The sequence below is a fragment of the Mchenga conophoros genome, linkage group LG20 (assembly GCF_057382185.1).
Source record: "Mchenga conophoros isolate Kocher_MC1m ecotype Shallow Benthic linkage group LG20, M_conophoros_male_GT1.1, whole genome shotgun sequence".
Taxonomy (NCBI): Eukaryota; Metazoa; Chordata; class Actinopteri; order Cichliformes; family Cichlidae; genus Mchenga; species Mchenga conophoros.
This window is the reverse complement of record NC_140545.1, coordinates 14,401,752-14,426,487: the sequence shown is the minus strand read 5'-3', so window position 1 is coordinate 14,426,487 and position 24,736 is coordinate 14,401,752. Positions and strand designations below refer to the sequence as shown.

General features: G+C 39.1%; 2 protein-coding genes and 1 pseudogene across 4 annotated transcripts; all 3 read right to left on the bottom strand.

The window, feature by feature from the left end:
• Window positions 1-2,394: 2,394 nt before the first annotated feature.
• On the bottom strand, window positions 2,395-8,518 carry LOC146550512 (keratin, type I cytoskeletal 18-like). Of its 2 annotated transcripts, XM_085260455.1 has the most exons (7): window positions 7,988-8,511; window positions 4,646-4,728; window positions 4,407-4,563; window positions 4,068-4,232; window positions 3,841-3,966; window positions 3,207-3,430; window positions 2,403-2,905 (listed from the first exon to the last, which is right to left on the bottom strand). In XM_085260455.1, exons 1-7 carry the CDS (start codon window positions 8,399-8,401, stop codon window positions 2,773-2,775), a joined length of 1,302 nt encoding a protein of 433 aa, XP_085116581.1. In that variant the 5' UTR covers window positions 8,402-8,511; the 3' UTR covers window positions 2,403-2,772. The 2 variants fall into 2 exon arrangements, with proteins under 2 accessions (XP_085116582.1, XP_085116581.1); XM_085260456.1 differs by lacking the exons at window positions 4,407-4,563; window positions 4,646-4,728 and having other exon boundaries at window positions 2,395-2,905; window positions 7,988-8,518.
• A 1,373-nt stretch (window positions 8,519-9,891) lies between these two features.
• On the bottom strand, window positions 9,892-15,904 carry LOC146550511 (uncharacterized; annotated as a pseudogene). Its single transcript, XR_014890223.1, has 4 exons — window positions 11,890-15,904; window positions 11,583-11,735; window positions 10,938-11,021; window positions 9,892-10,827 (listed from the first exon to the last, which is right to left on the bottom strand). The product of XR_014890223.1 is annotated as an uncharacterized LOC146550511 (transcript).
• A 133-nt stretch (window positions 15,905-16,037) lies between these two features.
• Window positions 16,038-23,781, bottom strand: LOC146550510 (keratin, type I cytoskeletal 18-like). The gene is made up of 7 exons (XM_085260452.1): window positions 21,030-23,781; window positions 18,803-18,885; window positions 18,180-18,336; window positions 17,344-17,508; window positions 17,136-17,261; window positions 16,717-16,937; window positions 16,038-16,631 (listed from the first exon to the last, which is right to left on the bottom strand). Exons 1-7 carry the CDS (start codon window positions 21,462-21,464, stop codon window positions 16,508-16,510), a joined length of 1,311 nt encoding a protein of 436 aa, XP_085116578.1. The 5' UTR covers window positions 21,465-23,781; the 3' UTR covers window positions 16,038-16,507.
• Between the last annotated feature and the right edge of the window lie 955 nt (window positions 23,782-24,736).

The following is a 24,736-nucleotide window of genomic DNA, read 5'->3' as shown; positions in this document are numbered from 1 at the left end:
AGTGCTATGTTATGTTGGGCATTCTCCACCACAGGACTTCGATTTCTTCAGAATAATGCTATTAAGAATGTTTCAAAAGGCACCTACTATGGACTGTAAAGAAAGTATGGAGTGTAGAAATTCCTTAAACCGGAATTCTTTCTAATGTCCAGCTGGAGACTGGTTTCCATGTTAAACTGAAACATCACTTACTACTCCTTTTGTGCAAGACTGAAAAAAATAAGCCAGGATTGTCTGAATTAAACAAAATGTGAAAGCCAAATAAGTAAATAAAGGGGTTAAAACATGAAACACTACATGATGTTGCATATTTGACACCAGTAGAAATGTTGCATTTTTCTAAATGAGCTATCAGCCATTACCTATCACTCACTAAATGTCCTCACAGACGTTTTGAACACATCAGTGCCCCTCAGGAGGAAGTTTATCACCTAAACTTCTGAGCACCAAGTTGCATCTGCACTATTTTAACCTGCATACACCAAAGTAACGCTTTGGCATATTCTGAGCCGCCACCACATAGTTTAACATTATAATCAAGCAGCAGTTTCACAGCCCTACCTTTTTTGGAAAAGGGTACTTTTGGCTTCTGTGCTGAGTAAAATATACATATTAGATAAGATGCAGCAGTCACAATACATAATTAAGTATTTGCACACGGCTGAACAGATCCTGGCTAACTTTGTAGATGAAAGACTTTCCTTACTTTCATATGAATTTGCTCACGTGCTTTGTGCCTGACATGTGCACCCTTTTTGCATCTGTGTTAAAATACTGTGTGTAAGCCGGTGTTGTGCCAAAAAGGGTTGTTTTTCCCCTCCGATGTTTCTTGATATATTTTTCTCTGACCAGTTCAGTTTTGGCTGTTAATTCTGCAGTGGGGTCTGGCAGTTGCAAGACTAACACACTTTGTAGAGTTATGTTAGAATATCACAAGATAACTTGGTGCCGCCTCAGCACCCTGAACTTCAAGGCCTTTCCCACGAATCTCAGTGTCAGTGTGAATGAATGAAATTAATGCTTTTGTGATTTGAATTCTAACGTTTGCAAAGTGAAAATAGTATTTTTCATGTATTCTGTCCAAGGTCTTTCTTTTTTTAGTGAACATGATTCATTAAAGTGAACTGTTGGTGTATTTTTCTGCTGCTATCTTGGGGTCCGACTGAAGGATTGCAGGCTAGAAAACAGGAGGTGCAGGTCTGGTGCATTTCTCCCACTCTTCCCAGCCCCTAATTTTCAATGGGTTTTCTGGAATTCCTTAGCGCTCTCTGGTTTGTCTGCTAAACTTCTTTCAGCTAGGCCATGAATTCCCTGGCTGCAGAGGTTAGCAGGCCCTCTAACAAAGGCTCAGACTGTCCGGGAGGACACTTTTACAACAGTTGGTAAGACTGGCACAAGGAGCTTCTCACAGCAGCCATGCTGCCACACACACTTTGCACCACAACAGCTTCGGGGGACTGGCAACTAGCACAAATCTGAAGATTCTGCCTTGTTGACAGCTGCAGTTGAGAAAGCAATCTGGATATAAATCTGGCAGGAAGATTAATGGTGCCGTCTGTGGAATGCTGCAGTGCAAAAACGTGACATTGCGATGATGAACGGGGCACTGATTTGTGATTTGTGTGTAATGAACCACAGCAGTTCAAAAACATTCCTAACCAATTATAAAATCTGTTGCAACTCACATTTCTATTGGCAACGCACCAGAAGTCGTTAACATAAACTGATGCAGTGAATCAGCTGATTCCAGAGGAGAACAGTTTGTACCACAGCAGCTTCAGGAATTAGACTGATGCGAATGTAAATAAACCGGGACAGAGGACTTCACTGAGCTGCTTGGACATGGCATGGGAATGGCTGCCTTCTGCCTATAACTGGACAAGGTTAAAGAACTGCAGGTCACAAAGTGAATTTCTCAGAAGCTGAAAGAATTTCCTGCAGACTCTGATGTGTGGGAAGTTGATGGCTGGATGCCAGACAGCCATTGGTGTATGTGAATGGCAGTGAACCTTTTTTTCCCCCTCAAATGTATGTTGAACATATATTTTGAAATTTCACAATTGTAAATATTGCTTGTCAGTATATTTTAAAACCAATATTTTACTATAAAACTACATTAGCACAGGCCCATAGAGATTTAGAGAGGTAACTCCTCCCAGGAAAAAAGTAGTCCAGCACATGACCTCCTGTTAATCTGAAATTTGAGTCGAAAGTTTTGGTTTAATGTATGTATAAATGATTTAACATGTCAACCTAGTGAAGTATGGAGGTGCTGGTGCTTGGTCAGGCTGTTTTTTTATGCTAACCTAAGCTGAAAGTTTGTTATAGCTTCCTTTAACACATAGTTAAAGGCATTATATCTCTTGACAAAGAAGCAGTAGACATATTCTCTAAACTGTTGAACTATTAATTTGTTTTTTAAAGATTATTTTGGGGCATTTTTGCCTTTATTTGACAATGGAGCAGTAAAGACAAGCAAGCAGAAAACAGGCAACAAAAAGCTAGGCTGCTGTACTCCAGCCATGTGGCATACTGTCATCTGCTCACCCGCTGAGCTACACTGGCTCCTCTGAACTAATAATTTAACAGAATAATGAAATAATACATAAGTCTTATCAGTTTAATCAATGGGTTTCTATGAATATCAGTCAAAGCAATGGTTGATATGCTTATTTTGCCTTTAAAAGAAACGCTGAAGACATTGACAGAAAGCAATCAAAATAAAATGTTGCCATTTAATTTTTTTCATAGTTGTTTTTCTTTCAGTTGTTTTTAACTAAATGTCAGATTTTCAGTGGATCCGATCTCCTTGCTCTCCTTGCTCTCTGACACCACTTTGCCGTCCACCACAGTCTGAGTGACCGTCACCACTTGGATTTTCTTTAGGTCAACTGCATCTTCAAGGCTGGTAAAATGAAGAAATATAAAAAGGTTAGTCATACGGAGACAGAACAGAAATATATTTTCCACCTTTGAGTGATCTTTTCTTTGACATGATGAAATTGAGCAGTTGAAATTTAAATGATGGTAATAGGATTACATAGACACAGGTCAGTGACATCTGCTTTCCATATCATTGCTGCTCCATGTTTGCATGAGGCTGCTTTAAATCAAATTTGCAAATGCTCCCCCGAGATGAAGAAGGCTTCTGTCTCATTGAGCGTATGTTGCATCCATACTTTCTGCTGCTTCACCTTAATACTCACTTTAAGTCTCCTTCACCATCCAGCAGCCTTCTGTACTCTGCAATCTCAGCCTCCAGCTTCACCTTGATGTTGAGGAGGGCCTCGTACTCATTCGTGTTTTGCTGGATGCTGCTGCGGATCTGTGCCAGTTCCTCCTGCAGTCTCAGGATTATCTCATTGTATTTTTCCAGCTCTAAATTGTAACGCCTCTCAATGTCATGAAGGGCAGCCTCCAGGGACGCTTTCTGTGAAGAGATTAAGGAAAAGCACCATTGTAAAAATTTTGTGGCTATCTTGCATTAGGTTAGTCTGGGCAATTGATATGTGTTAAACAGGAACACAAAGCTAGAGTTAGCTTCATGGTTTAGCCTAGAAATAAAAACTTGCATACAAAATTATGTACCAGCACTTCTGACAACCTGTGAAAAAATGCAATTAGTGAATTTTCGATGTGCTGATTGGTGAAATTTATTGTTTTTGAACAGAGCTAGGATCAACTTAATTTTTTTCTTGGCTGTAATGCCTGTCATGCTCTGGAACTGCCAGGTGTGAACCAGGCTCAATCTATGAGAAGACCTAATGATGAGTATTTATACTAAGGGAAGGGTCAAATCTCAACCCAGAACGGGAAACTAATGACGTAACCAAGACTTACCAGACTATGTGCAGACTGGAGCTCAATTTCCAGTGCCTGATGCCGCCTCCTAGTTTCAGTCATTACACCTGCGGCCTCCTTCAGGGCTGTTGAGCTCTCTGTGACTTTGACCTGCACCTCTGTGATCTTAATAGAAGATTATATACATAAAGAATTTACAAATACTGTTCAACTCACAGTCAAGGAAAAAAAAGAAGATGTTTTTCACCAGCCTAGTTTAGCTGTACCTGGGAGTTATGCCACGCTTCAAGCTCCTGTTGGTTCTGTAGCGCTATCTTCTCATACTTTGCTCTTATTTCCTCCATGATTCTGGCCAGGTCCTGTCCTTTTGGTGCATCAACATCCACATGGACCCCAGCCTGTGCGTTTTGAACTCGCAATTCATCAACTTCCTGTTCGGGAGGAAATAGTCAGGGAGTGATTTCCTGAACATTTGGTTAATAGGATTTTCCTGTGCTAAGTGGTTAAGGAAAAATTTGTTTTAAAGGTGCACTGTACTGTATTGGGGTTATCAGATAGGTTTTTCTCTTTGAACTGCTCTGCTGAACTTTACAATGATTGCATACTCTCTCGTGGTTCTTCTTCAGGCTGATCAACTCCTCCTTGAGGGACTCGATTTCACTCTCCAGGTGCAAGCGAGTAACATTGGTGTCATCCAGGATCTTCCTCAGTCTTGAAACATCAGCCTCCACTGTCTGCCTCATGGACAACTCATACTCATACCTATGGAGACGGAGTGAATGCTAGATCTGCTCATGCTGGTGAAGAGATTACCTTCATTTTGCACAAAAATCTCGACACTCACTTGGTTCGGAAGTCATCTGAAGCCAGACTTGCGTTGTCAAGACTGATAGCATACTGGGCATTTGCCCTGGTCATGTCAAGAATCTAAAAAACAGCAATGGTATTTTTGGTGACATAACTGTATGAAGAGATCGTTTTGGTGGAAAGCAAACTGTGACTTTCAATTTGATGAGTTGCAAATGGTTGATACTGCTTAGCGATAGGAGCCCACAGGTAATAAATGTTGTGAAATCAGGTATTCAAGCGATATCTAGGACACTATAATAATAAAGTTTATGTGTTAACAGTGACTCGATTGAACAATAGTATGTGGCATTTACAAGAAAAGAGTTGTAGTTGTTGTAGTTCTGGGTTCGTTTAACATTCTGAAAAAACTGAAATGCAAGAAAACTACAACTTAAGAATCATTTGTGAGAACTAGTATACCATAGCTACCTAAACCAATCCGGTCTTTAAGTGATGACCTGATAAAACCTGATTCCAGGCCCAAAGTACTCTGCGTTTAATAAGGCTGTTGTGTTTTAACATGTTTTAATGCTTTGTTTCTTGTTATATTTCATCTCAACAAGCCCCTAAAAACAGTCGGTAATCACTGTCGGCCTCTCTCGGTTTTTATTACCGCTATTCATTTTAAAGCTCAGATTTTAAAACCTTACGATCTAACTACAGCCCAGCCCATGCAGTAGTATATTAATAACTAACCTCGTGTTGAGGATGGATTGTCTCAGTTGTTCTCCTGAATGAAGTTTGGTCCATGCCATGCGAATGCATTTGTCCCTAACCACCGGGAACCCTCACGTTAACTTTTATTGAGTGGAAAAAAGTTAGCATTCATCCTCCAGCTTCACTGTTTATAATATGCTAACATAGCTGTGTCGCTAGCAATTACGTAGCACATCCTTATATACCAGCTAGTGCAGGGGTGTCAAATTCAAATACACGGTGGGCCAAAATTCAAAACTGGAACAAAGTCGCGGGCTAACGTTAATATTTATTGAAAAAAAAATCTTCCTCCAGATATAAGAATGAATCTTATTTTTACTCTTTTTATGGACTCAAACAAGTTTTGCTAAAAAACTGAATATGGAACAAGCAAAGCTTAATACTAAACAACATATATATTAGCTGTATAATACCAGTAGGCCAGCTCTAATAGTAATTTGGTATGTCTTCGCGGGCCAAATGTAATTAGGCGGGCCAGAGTTTGACACCTATGAGCTACTCCAACTTCATTAACCTTACAAACATCATTGCTGTTTACTTTTCTGTCTTCATTTATGTTGGAAGTTACGGAGCCCCGCAGGGGACATGGTAGAAAAAAAATTAAGACGGACTTTTGAAAGATCTCACAAAACAAACTCGGGATCTCGCAAAAGTTTCATACATCTCCGAAAACGTCGGAGCACTTTTGCAAATATGTGATGTCTTGTAAACCGAGCAGCTATCTGACGTTTACACAACTACATTCACGCCTCAAAATATCTTAAAAGTGTAATTTGTGACCCAGAAAGAGTAATATTATAACTAAGTAGCTGCCGCCATTGTTGGAATTCAACTTTTGCGAGATCCCGAGTTATTTTTGCGTGATCTCGCAAAAGTTTTGCGAGATCCCGAGTTAGTTTTGCGTGATCTCGCAAAACTTTTGCGAGATCCCGAGTTAGTTTTGCGTGATCTCGCAAAAGTTTTGCGAGATCTTGCAAAAGTCTGTCTTCATTTTTTTTCTCCCATGTGCCCTGCGGGGCTCCGTAGGAAGTGATAGCAAAACTGTACATTTTAATTTGTTTTGGAAATCTCTCAGTCAGGACGTGGTATATTATATTTAGATGGAAACTAGCGAGCTAACTTCCTGCTAACTTCTAACTCTGTTAAATGTCATAAATTTGGTTTTCATGGATACCTGGATGTTAAACTTAATTGTTACACCTGGTAGAGCAGAACGCTGATCATTTTATTACAGATGAAAGAATTTAGACAGTTTTTAACTCTCAGTGATGCTGCAGTGATTGTGTGAATTACGTACCTGCAGCAGAGTTTGGGCCCTGGCACAGCTAATGACGGCAGACTTAAAGACTGGATACTTAATCAACTAATTTCAGACCATTTATTTTGAGGACATTTCAGATTCTGTGAAAATTTTTATTACTCTAGAGCCCTTAGATGCCTAGACTATCATCTAGATTACAGTTTTTCTCAAATGCTAAAACACATGTCACAAACGTTACCACCAGGTCCCCCAAACACAACACCCTTCTCTAAAGCTACATAAACACAACCACACCTTCCCACTGCAAAACTCAAACTCCCACACCAAGAGAGCAGCTCGAAGCTGTCAAAACTATAAACACTATACACAGCATTACACACTACAGCAAAACAATTGAAAACACAATGCTCAATTTGTGAGAAGGTTCTTTGTTTCATAACTGCCAATGCATATTTTAGAAACTATACAGTAACGGATCGTCGTAGATCCCTGCAGAGGATTAGGCATTTAGATTTGTGAGTTTCATATGAGTAGTATAAATCTATAGAAAATCCTGCATGTACGTACACTACTGTAACACAACTCAATGCAAAAACAGAATCTATTGCACACAACAGTAATCTTGAAAACATGAACAGGGTGTGAAGTTTTTTTATTTACGTTATTCACACCACACACACACCACAATCACTGTGCGGCATCATGTCGCTGAGCTGTTGCTCGCATCTCGTCCGTAATGATGGTACGAGGTTGTCTTGCTCTCCCTCCTGGACCTTCTCCTCTCCCATGTTGGCCTTCTCCTCTTCCTCGTTGGTCGCTCCTCTTCCTCCTCTCATTTGAACTCCTCTTCCTCATTGGCCTGCTCCTCTTCTTCCAGGGCCAGCTCTTCTCCCTCCTCTGCATCAAATTCCTCTTCCCCTGACTCTGCCTTCATCCATTGTGTTTGTTTGGAACCTTCAGCATACTGTGCACTCTGAACTTGCTTTTACATGTGGGTACAGCATTAGCAACAAGTGTCTTCAATTTTGAGTCATTGTGTGTAGTGAATGACGCCAGGTGTGTTCCCTGTGTTCAAAGATTGGTGACTGTGGCAAGCATTTTGCATCACATGGGCTTTCATTTGAGGATATGAGCAGAGTTGTTTTGCAACATGTGTTTTAGCAAGGAAAAATGTGTTTAGATTTATGAGTACAGAGGGTTGTGTTTTGTGAATTGTGTCTTCATGTGACATGTGTTTATGGTACTGGAATATGGTGGCTACATTTAGTAAATGTGTTTAGACTACTGGTCATTTGGGTTACAGGATTGGCTTTTGTGTTTTAACATTTGAGAAAAACTGTAAATGTTTCGTTGGCTCACCTGGGCCCTGAGGCCTTCGATGATAACGTAGTACTTGCTGTAGTCCCTCCCTTCCAAGGGGCCTCTATTCTCGGTGGCCTCTCTGATCTTGACCTCCAGCACTGCATTGGCCTTCTCCAGATTCCTCACCGTCTCCAGATAGTTCGCCAGGCGGTCATTCAGGCACTGCATGGCATGCTTCTCGTTTCCAATGCCCATGGCGCCAGAAGTCGATCCAGAGGACAAGGACTGGTAGTCGTATCCTCCGCCAAAACCGCTGCCAACACGCGAACCATAGCTGGCACTGGAAATCTTGGTTCCACGGCCGCCTGCCCCTCCAGTCACACTGTGGGCGTAGGTTTCCATCCGTAGGGATCTGGGACCTCCAAGTGAACTTAAACCATAATTTTGAGAAGACTGGCGTCTAAGCTCCATTGGTAAAGGAAGTGTGCTGATCAATCAGAGTGAGAAATGGCACCGAGGAGAGTGGCAGCAGGGTGGAGTATGAAGGTGGAGTCTGAGGCCTTATATACAACTCTGAAAAGCAATATTTCTTCCTGAAACTCCTCTCCTATCTATATTAAATTGTTACCTTTGACCTTCTTGCTTAGACTTTGTCCTCCACCCACTCACTTCACAGGTAAAAAGTGTACTGACATTTTCATTTTGATAGTGTGGAAATAAACTGATAACCTGATATGCCTCACAGTGGACACAGTGAGGCTGGACATGTTCTATTTTATTTTATTTTTTTTTGAGAGGGGGCAACAAATCTGTTTAAAAATGTTCTCTTTACTATAGATGCCCCCTGCAGTACTATAAATAAATAGAAATATATATTTGTTACACACCATTGGATTGCACCTAACACCCACCCCCCAAAAGATACATGTATTACAAACAAGTATAGTGTAGTTACAAATTGAGCATGAAAAACACTGTGGGAGAGGGGAGTATACTGGTAAAGGAACATGAGCCCTTCTGGATGGGTCAGATTACACCTAATCTGAAACTTGAAAGCTTAATCTTTTTTTCTTGAATGGCTGTGACGCTGTTTTACTAACACAATCTTATTTTATTGGCAGAAAAAACACCTGGCCCAAGCACTTGAAACCATGTGGTAGATCTCACTACAGCAGGTGTCACCATGACTACAAAACAAACGCGCACGCACAACCTCGCAAGTTGAGGATATCAGTTTCACAAACATGACTGGTACCAATGTATTAGCTTGTGTTGGCTGTGGCATGCTTCATTATGCGCCAAAGAAAAAGAATCCAGGAAATGTAGGAAGAACAGGCGGATTTGATAAGGCACAAGCTAAAACACTGCACAGAATTTAAAATACTACTAGTAAGACTATTAATAATAATATAAGCCTTCCAAATTTGCAAGGCAGACAATATGTTTACTGTGTCAAGAATAAATAATCAATCAAAACTGGTTGGTTTTACTATGCAGGGTTATTTGGTCATATTGTTGGCTATTAATACACTGAAAAAAAAAGTTCTTTCAATTTACTTGATTTTATTGTGTACATCGGTCCCACATAATATGAATAAGTATGACTGACTTAATTTTCCACTTTCCCTCAAGTAATTAATGCTTGCCAAATCAAAGTATTTTATTTACATCAGATTACTTTAAAAAAATCATGTTTGATGTACTAATATTAATCTGTTATCATAATATCAATGTATTGCATAATGTCAATATATTTTAATGTTTAACACCAACTTATTTTTATTTGCCAGTGGTATGCAATGATATTATGTAATGTAAACACATTGCAATTATGTTCCTGCAACACAAATTATGGCTTTAAATCCTACTTAATTTTTTCAATTGAAATATTAACTGATCATTATTGACAAAAAAGGCAAAGACTGAGTGCTACTGAACAGTTCACCTTTATTAAACTGTAACAGCAGTGAAAGCAGCAATTCTGCCATGAACAAGTCCAAAATCACATCCATATAAACTTGTTAACACATTTTTAAAGATAGCCTGCAGAAATAACTAAAAGAAAAAGTTAGTTTGAGAATATATTTGCAAATATTTCACAAAAAACTGACCTTAGCAGCAAATAAAAGAAAGTGCTTATAGATGATCCTGTCATCTCTTACATATAACATTTGTATTAATTACACAATTGAAAATGTAAACTAAATTAAGACTACCTGAAAAAAAGCAACACGCTATTATGAATAAACAGATTTACACAAATATAACTTGTGTGTTATTTGACAACAGTTTCAGCTTCTGTACAAGTATTTACCTGTACAAGATTTCAACTAAGTTGAGCCTTAAATGACATTGTTACATAACTAATACCAAACACCTACATGAATTTTAATCTTCATTAAGCAGGACATTAAGGTTGACTTAGAACATATTGCTAAAAATCGTCAGTAAAAATTTCTTAGAACATGATACCAAAAGGAAAAATCATCCTGCATTGCAGTCACATGAGGGGAAAGCAATAAAAACATAAGCAGTATAACGTTACTGAACACAAAATGAAAAACTGCAAAGAATTGCAGAAGTGCAGTCTTTGACTTCTCAATGAAACAGATGGTTTTTGAAAGCAAGAACTTTAGAGAGTTTAGCTCCATCCAGTTCCATGAAAACCTTCTGGAAAACGTCAAAGTTGTAGCGAAGGTCCGCAGGGTAGGCAAGGTTTAATGCATACATTAGTCCAAATAGCATTATCACAGCAAATGCTACATTATCCAAAGTCTTCGCCACCCTGATGCCTGCAAGGACAACTCTTGTTCATCTGCTGAAGCTTGCTCTTTAAGAAGATAAATTCAAACAGTGGTGTCTTCAACAGTCTCACTGATGGCACGTTGTTCCATGCCCTGTAAAAAAGAAGCCATGTTAGTCATTTCATGCCAAGTAAGTAATATGACAAACTGTGGAAAGTCTGAAAAAAAGAAAAAAAAAAGAAAAGAAAAAGACAAGTACATACCACATACTCCCGGATAAGCATGCCAGGGTCTTCACCCATGTAGATACACACTCCCTTGACACACTCAGCATCAACATCTTCACACTGAAATGAAATGTATGTAATTAGCATCTTCATTCAGCCCTTGTCCTTCATTTAAGTTTTAATAGTGTACTTTACATGAATGTTTTTAAAGTAAAGGCACACAAATTAATAATAGGTTTACTGGCAATTAATAATAAGTTGACAAAGTGAAGGTTAAAAAAAGAAGCAGATGTAAAAATACAAAATGAGAGAATTTATCATGGAAACATTTGAAATCTTCCACAATAATAAAGTTTCATCCAAAGAGGATTATGGGTGGCTGTAGCTCAGGTGGCAGAGCAGGTCAGCCACTAATCTGAAGGTCGGTGGTTCGATCCCAGGCTGCCTCCTGGCTGCATGCCAAATATCCTTGGGCAAGATACTAACCCCGTGTTTGCCTACTGGTGGTGGTCAGAGGGCCCGGTGGCGCCTCTGTCAGTATGCACCAGGGCAGCTGTGGCTACAATGTAGCTTGCCATCGCCAGTGTGTGTGAATGGGTGAATGACTGAATGTATTGTGAAGCGCTATACAAATGCAGGCCATTTACCATGTTAAGTGAATGTTCAGGATTTATCACTTACACTATCCATTTATGCCACAATTCTTTTCAGTATTAGTCCAAGCTCTCCTCTTCTGTTGACCAACTTCACCAGGTTGTCCAAGTGGAGAGCCAGCTGAGCCAGGAACTTTGTTTAAGGGGGGATGGTGGCAATTCTCTTAAACTCAGCGTTGATCTGAAAACATGAGCACAGAGGAATGAGCTTCAAAGGTTTAATACCTGGAAGAAGGCTGCAATCACTCATGCTGAAGAAATGGGCTGTCAATGGGCTGTGCCTTAACCATTTTAGGCTAATACCACAAGAACACCGTGTATGAGGCAAACCTTACCTCATGGAAATCAAATAGAGCAGGCCATCTTGCCATGAAAGCCTCCACCATTGGTGCATCACGAACACCTTCATGTCTTCTGTATGAAAAAGTCTTTTCCATCTTGAGTTTCACCAACTCTGTTACTCTTTTTTATGTCCATGTTGTGGGCTTTGACATGTCAATAGCTTTAAGAGTCCCTTTGTCTGCTACTTCTGAAACTGAGGTAAGGTTAAGAAACTCATTCCCAAACAAGGAATCCATAAACTGAAGTCTGAAACTGCCCTGAAGACAACACTGTCTCTTGACTTCAACGGTGAGATCCTCAGTTGATTCAGGCGCTCCATTAGAGAGTGAGCCTTCGACAGGTTCCATCAGCCAAAACAGTCTTTAGGACCATAGGACTCCCCATAGGACTCTGTAGGCAACAAAGAATTACATATCAGACATTCAGAAAGAATCATTTCAGTTTAGTTTTCATAAAGCTATCCATACCCAATAGTCAAAGTTACAAAGATCAGACATAAAAAAAAGAATTTATCTAATGAAATACATGCGACTGAACCTATTACACTTATATGAACACCTTTTATTTCTATATGCCTTTTTAAAGTCACAATGTGGACTGATCCAATCTCATAGTCAACCAATGGATAAGTATCAAGGAGTTCACAGAGTGAGGCGAGAATGAATATTCTTATGGATACTGGGCGGAGCTCAAAAGCTCTGTCGTGCTCTCTGTACCAGCCACCAAGCTCTCTGACAATGTAGAATATGCTGTGGTACAATGCAGATATGGTTTTTCAGTATTCTGGCAATCCACCTGCTGCCCTTTGGGCCAGTACCATTCCATTTCTATAAGTTATGCCCTTTAATGTCACATATTGTGCAAGGTTGACCTCTAGAATGTCAGGGAATATATACCTAATGACTTAAGCTATCTCCTCTTTAAGCAAATCCACTAGAAAGGCCGATACAGCTGAGACCTCTACTTCAGACTTGCCAAGAGATGGGGAGTTTAGATGGTAAGCTATCATCATCTGATGTTTTGACTTCTGTAATCATAAAGGTAACAATTTCACCATCACAAAAAACATTAATTTTAATTGAAAAACGGTATTCCAGTCCAGAAGAGATACAATGGTTTCTTTAAAGTACCAATCTTTCCCTCATTTATACATAATGTATAAATGAGCTCACATATGTTCAACACAAAGTAGAAAAAAAGGGGGGGGGGGATCCTAATTTTTGTTAGGACGATGTTGGAAAATTCACAATACATCACTTAATAAGACATAGTCTGTTGAACAAACTTATCTCCTTGTAGATATCTGCTGTATTATTTGGGCATGACCGATAGAATAGTCAAGTAAGTGACACTTCATCTAAAACAATGACTAAATGGAAAGATGACTTGGCGTTTATGGGCACAGGTTCTTAAACCCACGTCTAAGGTGGCAGGATCCTTATTATAACTTGAGTGCGTGTCAGCAGCAAGAATTAAGGTATAGCACTGTGGGGCTCCCAGCTTCTTAAACTCTGACGGTTACAGCCAGACTAATTAGCCAATGTAGCCATAATAACTAGCACCAGTAACACAAACACTATTGTGCTCTCTCAGTGACGTTTTAACTTGCTAAGCCATCAAAAACGTCAGTGCTCTCTGTCACATGCATAAATTCCATATCTGACCGACAACAGCTGCTTTCTTCCGACTATGTGCAATTTGTTACTATTTTTCAGCTTTAGCCACAAAGCTAATACCAACTTTAGCTAGCACTGTAAAAACAACATGTAGATGCATTACAGATTACTTTTTATATAGCATGCACTGCAACAATTCTGTGAAAACGTACCAAACTAAAACAAATGTATTTAAATTACTTACCTTCTCAGTATGCCTGACTCGGTGCCAAAGGTTGCATGTGGCTAAACAGTCTTCCAGAATCTGGCGGTCAATTGCGCTCTCCTTAAATTATGTTGTTGTCTTATTGGATAAGACTCTAGGTCGTATTATCCAATCATATTTAGTTGTTGTCTTTGAATATATTGCATCATTTCCGGTTGCGGTCAAACATGATTACAATGGTTTTAGTAATCTAATTTAGTCACTTTAAATCAATGCAAGAAAAATGAGTAGTCTCAGTATTGTTTATAATCAAGTAAATGGTACTTTATTTAATCATGTAAATAAGAGAAACATGAAAAGCTTGTGTAGCATTAACTAAATTCATTTGTGCAAATTCAAAAGCCTGCCAATTCCCGTTTTTTCGGGCTATTAGAGTTTTTAACCCTGCAAAGTGATTGCCATGCCAATATCCATAAGCCTTAATGCTAATTGCTAACTATGCAGTTTAATATAACATAGCTGTATATCGAGATAGAAATAAACTGAGAAGTGAGTTTCCATTTTCACACATGCATGAAAAATGATTTTAAAGGCTTGGTTAAGTTAGCAGTTGGCATTAAGTTAGCAACTTATTTCACATTTACAGTTAGGTCGTTTAGTGTTTCGGTGACCCGACAATGTTTTTTAAACCTCCACAGTGGATTTTAAATCAAACAACCAAGATAAGATTGAGGGGCAGACTTTCAACTTTAATTCAAAGGATTTAAATATTTCATTAATTGTTTAGGAATTACAGAAATTTCTTTTTAAACATAGGATTTCATATGATTTGATGTGTGTTGGATCGTGAGCGGTTCATTTCTTCTCTGTACTTTTCTCATCCCATCATTGTAGTGCATTTTAATCTTGGTCCATCCTCTTCTTGAGAATCGCAGCATCTCTAACCCTTACTCTCCCTCTAGCACAATTTTTCACAACTTTATGTTGCACATTTTTCTGAAAGTGTTTTTATAATAATCAGAAAATAGAATAACCTTTTATTGTCATTGTACATGTACAACAAAATTGTGGGTGCGCTACACCAACCGTTCATGGAAAAATCAAAATCAAAAATAAAATAAAATTAAAAATAAAAACAGCAAGACAGTAAGACTGAATAACAGACAAGAGGAAGACAGTTACCCTAATTAGACGTTCTTCCAGCTTTTCCTTTTTACTCCCACTTACTCTTCTGGTCTTGTGTTATCCCTGTCCCAACTTCTTTTGAGACAATTTTTCTGCTGGCGTCAAAATCAAAATAAGTGACCATTTCCTTAAAATGCCATAGTTTCTTTCTTTCTCTCCTTTTGTTGGGATTTGGTTTGTACTGTCTGAGATGCAGTGAGTCTATAGGCTGCAGTGTGCATTAAAACCTAGCTTAGTTGACGTGGTACTCATAAACAGCATCAATTAAAAGCTGGAAAGTCAAAGAATGGTAAGTGAACTAAATAGTCCTTTCTGGGAGAGACTTGGTGCTTGTATGTTTCCAGAGAAAAGTCAAAAGCAATTGGTACATTAAAAAGACCAGACGCTCATCTGAAGCAGTAGATGCTTAGACCTAGAACAAGGGCTACTACAATGGGTTGGTTTCAGAACGTAAGTACTGGCACCAACTTTCACAGGTGTGGGGATATTCTTACTTTGGTGATTCATAAAAGGCACAAACCGTGACAGAGAGGGAAAGTTGTGGTGCACTCACACACAGTATCTATAATTATATCACAAGAAAAGTCAGACACTAAGTTGTAAAAGTAGGAATTATCTTACATTTGGATTCATAATAGTACTGCAAAAGGCAGCGATATTAATCCAGTGTACAGGTATATGATGAATAACAGGAGCGAAGGTCAGTCTCCATCAGACTCTTACTTAGGTTTGCTAGTTATTTCACTATGCTACCATCAGCTGAATAATTAGCTCAAGTTTGGTTGTTACTGCAGTAATTTATTGCCCGTGAAGTGTTAAACCCTAAATACTCTAAACAGTCCAAGCTGTATAACTTCAAATGGTAAATGTTGTAAAAGTCTGTCAGTACAATTCAGCTGAGGGGTTCAGTGAACGCTTTGGAAGAGCCTGGAGCTCAATTATGCGAACAATGTTGTTATGTTATTCTTATCTCCTATTCCCATCCCCCTTTTTATGTTATTAATATTTTTAAGCTGCTTCAGTGTGTGTTAATGGGAACAGGGGTTTGGGATTCCTGTTTACTTGTCTGCTCAGCAGACTAAACAAATCTGTATCTCGAGCGATTTCTGAATGAACAAGACACCGTGATAGCAAGTATAATTTCAGATGGACTTTATTGAAATGTCTGAACATAACAGCAAAGCAGGCAGACAAAACTGGACAGAAAGAAAACAAAAAAGATGATGAAATATAAAAATAATTTCATTTTTTCTGAGAATTTTATGACTTTGAAATAACGTCTTGAATCTTTTTGTGTTTTTGAAAAAGTTCTCCAATTTGAAACTTTTGTAAACATCTGCATGTCGACACACAAACACATAAATAACTCATGATGAAATAAATAAAAAATGACTTTGTTTTCTTTTGATCCAGTTTTTTTTTAGCAGCCTGTGGGAGAGCTGTATACCCAGGAAGTCAAACTATTGGTAGAGACGGCTGAAGGGTCTTATTGTTGTTAGTGCTCTATCACTAAGAAGCAAAGAGGTAAAATTTGACCAGTTGTATGCTAGTGTTATAATGCTGTGACAGTGACTGGTGAGAGAATCAGCTGCTTGCTCCTTGTATTCAGAGGTTCTTTGTCTCTGTGCTGGAGGACACCACCTTGCCGTCCACCAGCGTCTGTGTGACGGTCATCACTTTTTTGGTCTTGGTCACTGTTGTTTTCTGCTCTTCCAGAGCATCCTGGAGCCTAAGTAAAAACATTAATACTCAGTTAACTTCCAGGTAGTTTCTACTTTTAGACTTCTAAATGATAGGAAAACTATCCTACGCACTTGAAGTCTCCACCGTCCAGCAGCCGTCGGTATGTTGCGATCTCAGCCTCCAGCTTCATCTTTGTATTGAGCAGGGCCTCGTAATCCTGTGTCTGCAACTGGATTTTGCTTCGCAGCTGTGTGAGCTCTGCCTCCAGGCCCAGGATGATGGTGTTTAAAGACTCTATCTCCATGTTGTAACGGAGCTCCGTGTCCCTTAGCGTGCCCTCCAGAGAGGCTTTCTGTAAGTGACAAGAAGGGGTTACATTTTTACAGTGGACTCAGATTAGTGATGACAGCTCCATAGAGACAAATCACCGGAGTGCAACGCTTGTGTCAACAGAATACACCCGAGAGACTTGAAGTGAGAGTGCTGAGTTGGGCAATGTGGAGAGTTCAGATAAGCGTGTTTAGAGGTAAATGAGGGGCAGACTGCTCACCAGACTCTTCTGTGATTCCAGTTCAATCTCCAGCGTTTGTATCTGTCTGCGCAGTTCGTGCACCTCTGTCTGGGCACCCTTCAGGGCCTCTGTGTTCTGGGTCACCTGTGTCTGCACTTCTGTTATCTGATTGAGGTTAAAAGACAAGTTAGTCAAGAGTTTATTTATTTACATTTTTTAACTTGATTTGTTTTTGCTAATGGTTTACCTGAGATTCATGCCATGCTTTCAGTTCTTCCTGGTTCTTCTTTGCCATCTTCTCATACTTGGCCCTGATTTCTGCCATGATCTGAGCCAGATCCTGGCCTTTAGGAGCGTCGACATCCACGTGGACTCCAGACTGGGCGATCTGGTTACGAAGCTCGATAACTTCCTAAAGAAAAAAAGAAAGTCAATAGAAAGTCACTCTTATTGTTTACCTTACCTAACTACTTCCAGGTCTATAGAATACTTCTTAATTCTTTTTCATTCTACTGCTTGAACTGAGTCATGACCCAGCGGTGACCCTTAGCCTCTATCCAACCATAATCACACGCTTCGGTCAGGCAAATATACAGGTCTGTGCCTGAGTCCCTTAACACTTAATTTAATATTTCCCTCAGTAAACAAATGGTTGTGTTTTGGCTTATGCACTCAAATCATAGTCATTTGAAATCTTTGGAGCTTTCTCTGTTGCCAATTGTGGCTGGGAACCATTTTTACGATGAGGCTTCCCACAGATCTCACATACAGATATTTCAGATTTCTTAAGCAACCTCTGCATTCCCAGCAAAGTTTTCTAAAGACTGTTTTCCACAACATCCCACTCAAGGAGGTGTAGGCTGTAGTCGTGGCTTTCACTGCATGTGGATGGAACTTAAGCACATATGGTTTCAATGAGAAGGATTAATGAGATGAACAGATCTGCAAATAATATGTATATAATTATGTATCTTTCTGAGTTCGACTATGTTGAAAGCAGCACAAATATAGCCTATAGACCTGAATTAAATATTTTATATTTGAAATTTTGTTTTTGAAATAAGTTAAAGTAATCAAACTCACATTTTCATGGTTTTTCTTGAGGTGGATGAGCTCCTCCTTCAGTGCTTCGATCTCACTCTCCAGGTTCATGCGGGTCAAGTTGGTATCATCGATGACTTTCCTCAGACCAACAATGTCGGCCTCCACAGACTGGCGAATGGCCAGCTCGGACTCATATCTAAACAGGACAGGGCAAAGCAGTCAGGATAACGTCAGAGTTTGGCGCAGCTGCTCACATTCACAGAGGCTTAATGAACTTAGTCTACCTGTAAATTTTTGTTAAATATTTTGCTACACTTATTTAGAGAGTTGCCGTACTTTGTCTTGAGTTGCTCATGATTATTTATGTGTTTGTGTGAACTGTGTATGTTTAGAAAATGTCAGTGTACATCATTATTTGGTCAGCGTATAATACTGTTAACTTTATGGTCAGCTCTGTTTGCAACTACACATAATTTATGACACAACTCCAGCAGTTGTGATTCAAAGGTGACAATTTACGACTACATGACTGATGACTGACTCCTCCTTTAGATCTTCACACTAGATTCGTCCTACAACCCATCCTGCACTAAAAGAGGGTGTGCCAGCAGTTGTCTATTTCAGTGTTTTACAATGTCAGCGGTAAAGCAGGCGGGTCTTACTTCACTCGGAAGTCATCAGCTGCCAGGCGAGCGTTGTCAATGTTGAGAACCAGACGAGCATTGTCGATAGTGGCATCAAACACCTAGAATCGGATAACAAAAGAAAAACTTTATTTCAACTGCAAAGTTAAAACATGAAGCAGCTAACAGTAGAGCGAGCAATTACAAAAGAATCAACAAAGAGAGACAATGACTATTGTATATATTTTATTAGCGTAGTTTTGTAATATTGCTTAAGAATGTATTTTTCATACTATTAGAATCACCAGAAGTTACCTGTAGTTTGAACTGGTAGTGTATAAAAATTTGAATATTATATTTAATATTATCATATATTGTACTTTGAAAAGTTAGATGAGAAGCTGAAGACTAGAATTACATTTGTTTGCTAAATGCTAAGCTATGGCTAACAGCCAGTTAGCCTAGCATAAAGCCTGAAAACAGCTGTACCTCAGAACCTTTTAGCTTTGGTAAGACTTCATGTAAAGGGAAAAAAAGATTATTATACCAAGTTAATGACTAAGCTAGGTATTCTTTTTTTATTTTGCGTTTTTCAGTGCTGCTTGGCTAAGTCAACCAGCTGCTGGCTATCGCTATGCTATTAGCAAACAAACATCTTTGCTCAATCAAACTCAAAAAGCGTAGTTCAAAACTAGCCTGATGTTATATATAGATAAAAATAATTTTCTACTCATGCTATGTGTGCTTTTTAGTTTTAAGTTTTCATAGAAAACTATAAAAGTTTATTGGGGTTTACTGTTAGAGGATAAGTGTCACTGTCTGTGTGTATAAATGTGAATAGTGGCAGCTGCTTCAAAAACTAAATGGTTAGAATATTTGTTCTAGCTGAGAGATATGACAGATAAAGGCTGGGATGGATGGCAAGGGAGGTATGCAGAATGCGCCAATCAGTGGCTGCCGGGCTGTTGGTGCTAAGAAACAGGATCTTGTCGGCAGACAATTTGCATGAGGATGGTGGTGACTATGGCTGTGCCGGTGTGTTTGTGTGTGTGTTTGTTCACTTCACATGCAAGTCTGTGATTCTGAGGGTAGTCGACTTTTCATGTCAGAACTAAATTTATTTTTAGACTCTGTTAAATCTCTGTGAGAATTTTTTGGGTTTTTTTCTGAGGTTATGGGTGATTTCTTTGCATCATTGCAGACGAAATATTAGGTGTGTTCGACCTTTATCTGTTTGGCTAAGCTGAGGTCCTCAGTTGTTAGTAGAGCAAACAAAACCCAATTCCAGACAGCGTTTGATCTTATGTAATGTTTTGAGAAGTAAAGGATTGGGGGAAAAGCCGCTTATTCAAAAAAGAAATTTTCCGACCTTGATGCTAGTATCCTATTACAAAGATTAGACTACAAATATGTTTCCCCACAGTGATAAGATGCAGAGATACGCTATGCTACAGTCGAAAGTCCAGAATGTTCCATGTGGCAAGTCTGACTTAATGCTGTCAAATAGCAGTTTTGAATGTAGAATGTCAGGATTTTGTGCTTCAGGGATCCTGCTGTTTTTTTCTGTGGCACGCAATACCAAGAAATCTCGAATAAATGATTAACATGTTTTTGCTGCATGAGTAGTACCTTTACTTTGAAATCTTGAAACTGTGTGGAAATTACAGCTGAACTGACTTCATAGCATTTGTCATTTAAGCATGAGTTAACATTCAGTCACTTATAAAATGCTGATAGATCCTTCTGTGTCTAATAAGTTTCCCTTTTATCTCTCACTTTCTGTTGGATGAACGCAGAGTGAAATTGTTACAGTCACACTCTCAATTTAAGAAGACTAAACAAGGAGGGAAAGGGTAGTTAAGGATGGGAAGTATGGGGTTTATAAGTAGTCGCAGGATTCTCTCTCTGGTTTCCTGTGTCTGTGACCCCTGATGATCCAGCATTCCTCCTCCATACTGTTTCCGGTCCAACCCTCAGCCCCCAGCTCAAAGCAGCAGTGGCGCTATGCCAAGCACTAGCAGGAATCCACTTTGTTAGGATTCTACAAACTATACGAGACCCTGAGAACTAATGGGGATATATTTAGTCAAAAATACATAACCAATCAGGTACACTCACAACATCTTAAAATGTTTATCACAGCACATCTCATTCTGCTTTTCATGTTCATCTTCTTTCATCTCTCGTTCTTTTTTTATTAACACATAAACGGTCACATTCCCCTGTCTACCCTCGTCATCCCTCCCAACCCCATTTCCCTCCTCACCTTCTTCCGCAGGTCATCCAGGATGGCCTGGTACTTGCTGTAGTCTCTGAAGTCGGGTCCGCTCTTCTCCAGGGCCTCCTTGATCTTAATCTCCAGCTTGAGGTTGGCCTGCTCCAGGTTCCTCACCGTCTCCAGGTAACTGGCCAGGCGGTCATTCAGGTTCTGCATGGCAAACTTCTCATTGCCCATGATGTCGGCGCTGTTCCCGCTCACCTGGATGTTGCTGGAGAAGCCTCCTGCTCCAGAGCCAGCTGCCATGCTGGATCCCAGTCCACTGCGGTAGCTGGAGGAGACGCTGATTTTGGTCCCACCGGCCCCACCATGAATGCTGCTGGATTTGTAGAGCGGAGCAGAGGTGCGAGTGATGGACATAGCAGGAGCCCTGCTACTAGAGGAGGAGCGCACAGAGTATGTACTATGTCTGGAGGTTTGCATTGTCGCTATAGTGTGAGACTCAGTGAGAGAGACTGTCAGTAAGAGAGACAGAGGCACAGCCTGGGCAGGCAGAAATTGGAGCTCACAGACACAAGGCAGGAGGAGAGGGAAAGTTTTAAACTATATAAACCTTGTGGGCCCTCAGGTCCGCCCCTCTGACCACTCCTCCTAGCCTGTGTCACCTCCCTTTTTTTCCACTGGCCTCAGCCATACTTACTGCTCAGAACCTGCCTTTGTCCTTGAAGGCTCCCTAAGTTAGTAAATCTTGACTCTGTGGTATTCAGTAACTTGATATTTGGTAGAATTATAAAACCTTTTTTTCCCTATATGGGACTAGAGTGGCCTTAATTTTGGACTTTACTGACACAACAGTAAAGTCTAAGATTAGTTCTGCTTGTTAATTTTACTAACAAAACCTTTAAAGAGAATAAAACCCACACTGACAGTTAAGGAATGCCTAAAATAATATTAGGCCTTTGCACTCAATGTTTATTAACAATGGTTCCAACAGTAATAGGATTAACAGTACTGAGTTACATAAACAGCTATACCTCCTTTTGGCTCCACGTTAGACTCATCATAATCTCCACCCTATAGGAGTGACACACCCAAAAGTGACCCACAGATTCAGTGAGTGATCACATGCTCAAATGATGTCATCACTGCTCTACTCATCGGAGCTGATGAGATCAGGTCATTTCATACCTACATGAGGAAGACACGACAGCTAATGCAGAAGTGCATTAGCTGTCGTTTAAAAATGTAATCTTTTGTGTTTGTCAGCACTCTTACTGATTTAACATAAACAAAACTCTCAATAAACATCTGCAATCATAGTATTTTATAAAAGCATTATTTGGGATCCAGCTAATTATTGTTAAAGGTATTTTTATACCATTCCAGGTGTCTGTTGGTTTGATGTGAAAGTACATTTTCAAATCTAACATACCACAAACACAACCCATGATCTTTGGTGTTTAAACCTGAATAAAAAACATCAGTTAAATAAGAAAAAAGTTTTCAAGGTGTTAACTCCAGATGTTATGTGTACTCCAGCATGTTATCTGTCCTGCTTAGCCGGATGTGTGCCTGATTGCCCCCCTCCCATAAAGGATATGGTCAAACAAAGGAACAATTCTGCAGTCTGGTTAGTAGATATGTAAGAACAATGACTTTTCTACACCAGTAAACATACTTCAGGGGCCCCCCTGCAGCTTTTTAACACAAGAACATTCCAGACACATTCCTCTACTTGGTGGTCTTAAAACAAGGAATAACTTCTTTTCTTTGTTTTCTTCACAGTTTTACATAAACTGTACAGATATGCATTTTATAATATGCGTCACTGTCAGATTTCTGTTTTGCAGAACAATTAATCATTTTTAATACTCAAAGTTATCTTCCTACGCACAGTCGTCTGTATCATCATCGACTTGTTCCCAGATAAAGATCCTGCTTAAGGTTTTGTTGTTCAGTATTATTGTTGCTCCACATTTTTCTGTTTTTTTGGGGGGTTTTTTTTTTAGGAAGGAATATGCAGCAGGATATTAAAGGATAAAGGGCCCCTGACAAAATCAGAAATACTCTTGCTCTGCAGATGAGCCGGTAAACAAATGGATTTGTCGTAAGCATTGCAATAAAGTGGCTTCATAAGAAGCTGCTTCACAAACATGTATTTAAGCTTACCTGTAAGTCTCTGAGATATTTTGAGGGCAGTCAGTAGAAACTGAAGAACAGACACAAATCAAGCAAGAGATAAGAGAGTAGACAAAAAACATGTTTCTGATCTACAAATAGATTTAAGAAATTCTATTTCTTCTGAAATTAGTAATTAGTAAATATGGAAAACTAGCTAGGATCATTTTATGGATGACTGTTTTTTTTGTTTTGTTTTTTCCCACGATTTTGTTTGTCTTGTAGTGGTGGAGAATGATTGTGCTTTGTCTGAATCTAATGGCTGCCACACCCAGCAGAGAAAACAAAGATTAAGGTTTGAGGATAATAGCTGACCATAGTATGTGTACATTATTTGTAAGGTGAATAACAGGGGTTACCTTAAGCCTGACACAACAACAACAACAACAATGTGGGTTTTACACTTTATTTTGAACACATAACGCAAGTACAGCACAGGACAAAATTAGCTAAACTTGAGAACGGAAACAGAATATGAACATTTTAGAATTTCACCAGTTGGTGAAAATTTGCCTCAGCTGCAGCTCTTTCCGGTATAAAAATGTGGCCTTGTAGCCTTTTTGTAAATCCTATCTTAAACGAGTAGTTCAGTGTAAGTATGAAGCTGGTGCCAGGTTAGCATAGCACTGACACTGGAAGTAGTGGAAAAAACTAGCTCCACTGAACATGAAATAATATGGAAATTAACACTTTAGAATATCACCACTTAACATATTTCTTATTTGCTTAAAATGTATATAAAAAAATGTGAAAACACATTTTTTGGAGGTCTTGTAGAGATCAACAGAGGACCATTATTACATTTAGCAGCTGCTGATATTTGTGCTCACTAAATATTTGAATATCCAAAAACATGCTTTTTTTTTGCTTTTTATATAACAATGACCATTTAAAAATAAATTGGGCTTTAACTAGGTCAGTAAATTTCTAAGCGTGAAATAAAAAGAATCATGCTAGCTTGTTAACACTCTCTCTGTCATTCAAGCTAGTTGCTAAGCTAAAAAGTCATCATTCCAGCATCTTAACATCCTGACATGACAGTGGTACCTAACACCTTAGCTAACCTCAGAAAATTAAAAGAACAGTTTAAATATTGAAAATGTGCGACCTCCTGTTGTTTCACAAATCTTGATGATCCATAAACATCTCTAATTTAGATGTAGCGCTAGCAGATCAGGAGCCACTCTTCATCACTTTTTTTTTCTAAGGGAGCATATAAAATAATTACAGTAAGCTTAATCAATTGAAATGCACTTGTCACTTTAAGAGTAGACCGTTTCATGTAAGAAATGTATAAACAGAAATTGAGTAGTAAAAGCTGCCATGAAGATATCTATGGCCAGATTTGGTAATGACTTAGCAAACCGCTAATGGCTTCAAAAAGCTGCTGCAGGATTGTAGTGTTAGTTTTGTGAAAACAGTGCATCAATGTAGAAAAATGAAAGGAGGCTAAAAAAGAATCAGCATGGTTTTATATAAATGTGAATTAATTTAATTTCAAACTTTTACACAATATAAACCTGAAATCTTTGTGAACTAACTCCATCACATGGACACACTCCACGACTTGAACAAAT

Bases quoted from the DNA above. Each gene is read 5' to 3' on its own strand.
- LOC146550512 (XM_085260455.1), bottom strand. From the start codon at position 8,401: ATGGAGCTTAGACGCCAGTCTTCTCAAAATTATGGTTTAAGTTCACTT. The intron at 4,564-4,645 runs GTGAGTGTCGAG...CCGTCTCCATAG, and splicing joins TCAGATGACTTCCGAACCAA to GTATGAGTATGAGTTGTCCA. The intron at 3,431-3,840 runs GTAAGTCTTGGT...ATCTCTTCACAG, and splicing joins TCCAGTCTGCACATAGTCTG to AAAGCGTCCCTGGAGGCTGC.
- LOC146550510 (XM_085260452.1), bottom strand. From the start codon at position 21,464: ATGCAAACCTCCAGACATAGTACATACTCTGTGCGCTCCTCCTCTAGT. The intron at 18,886-21,029 runs GTGAGGAGGGAA...ATCCGATTCTAG, and splicing joins TGGATGACCTGCGGAAGAAG to GTGTTTGATGCCACTATCGA. The intron at 17,509-18,179 runs GTGAGTTTGATT...TTTTTTCTTTAG, and splicing joins TCAAGAAAAACCATGAAAAT to GAAGTTATCGAGCTTCGTAA.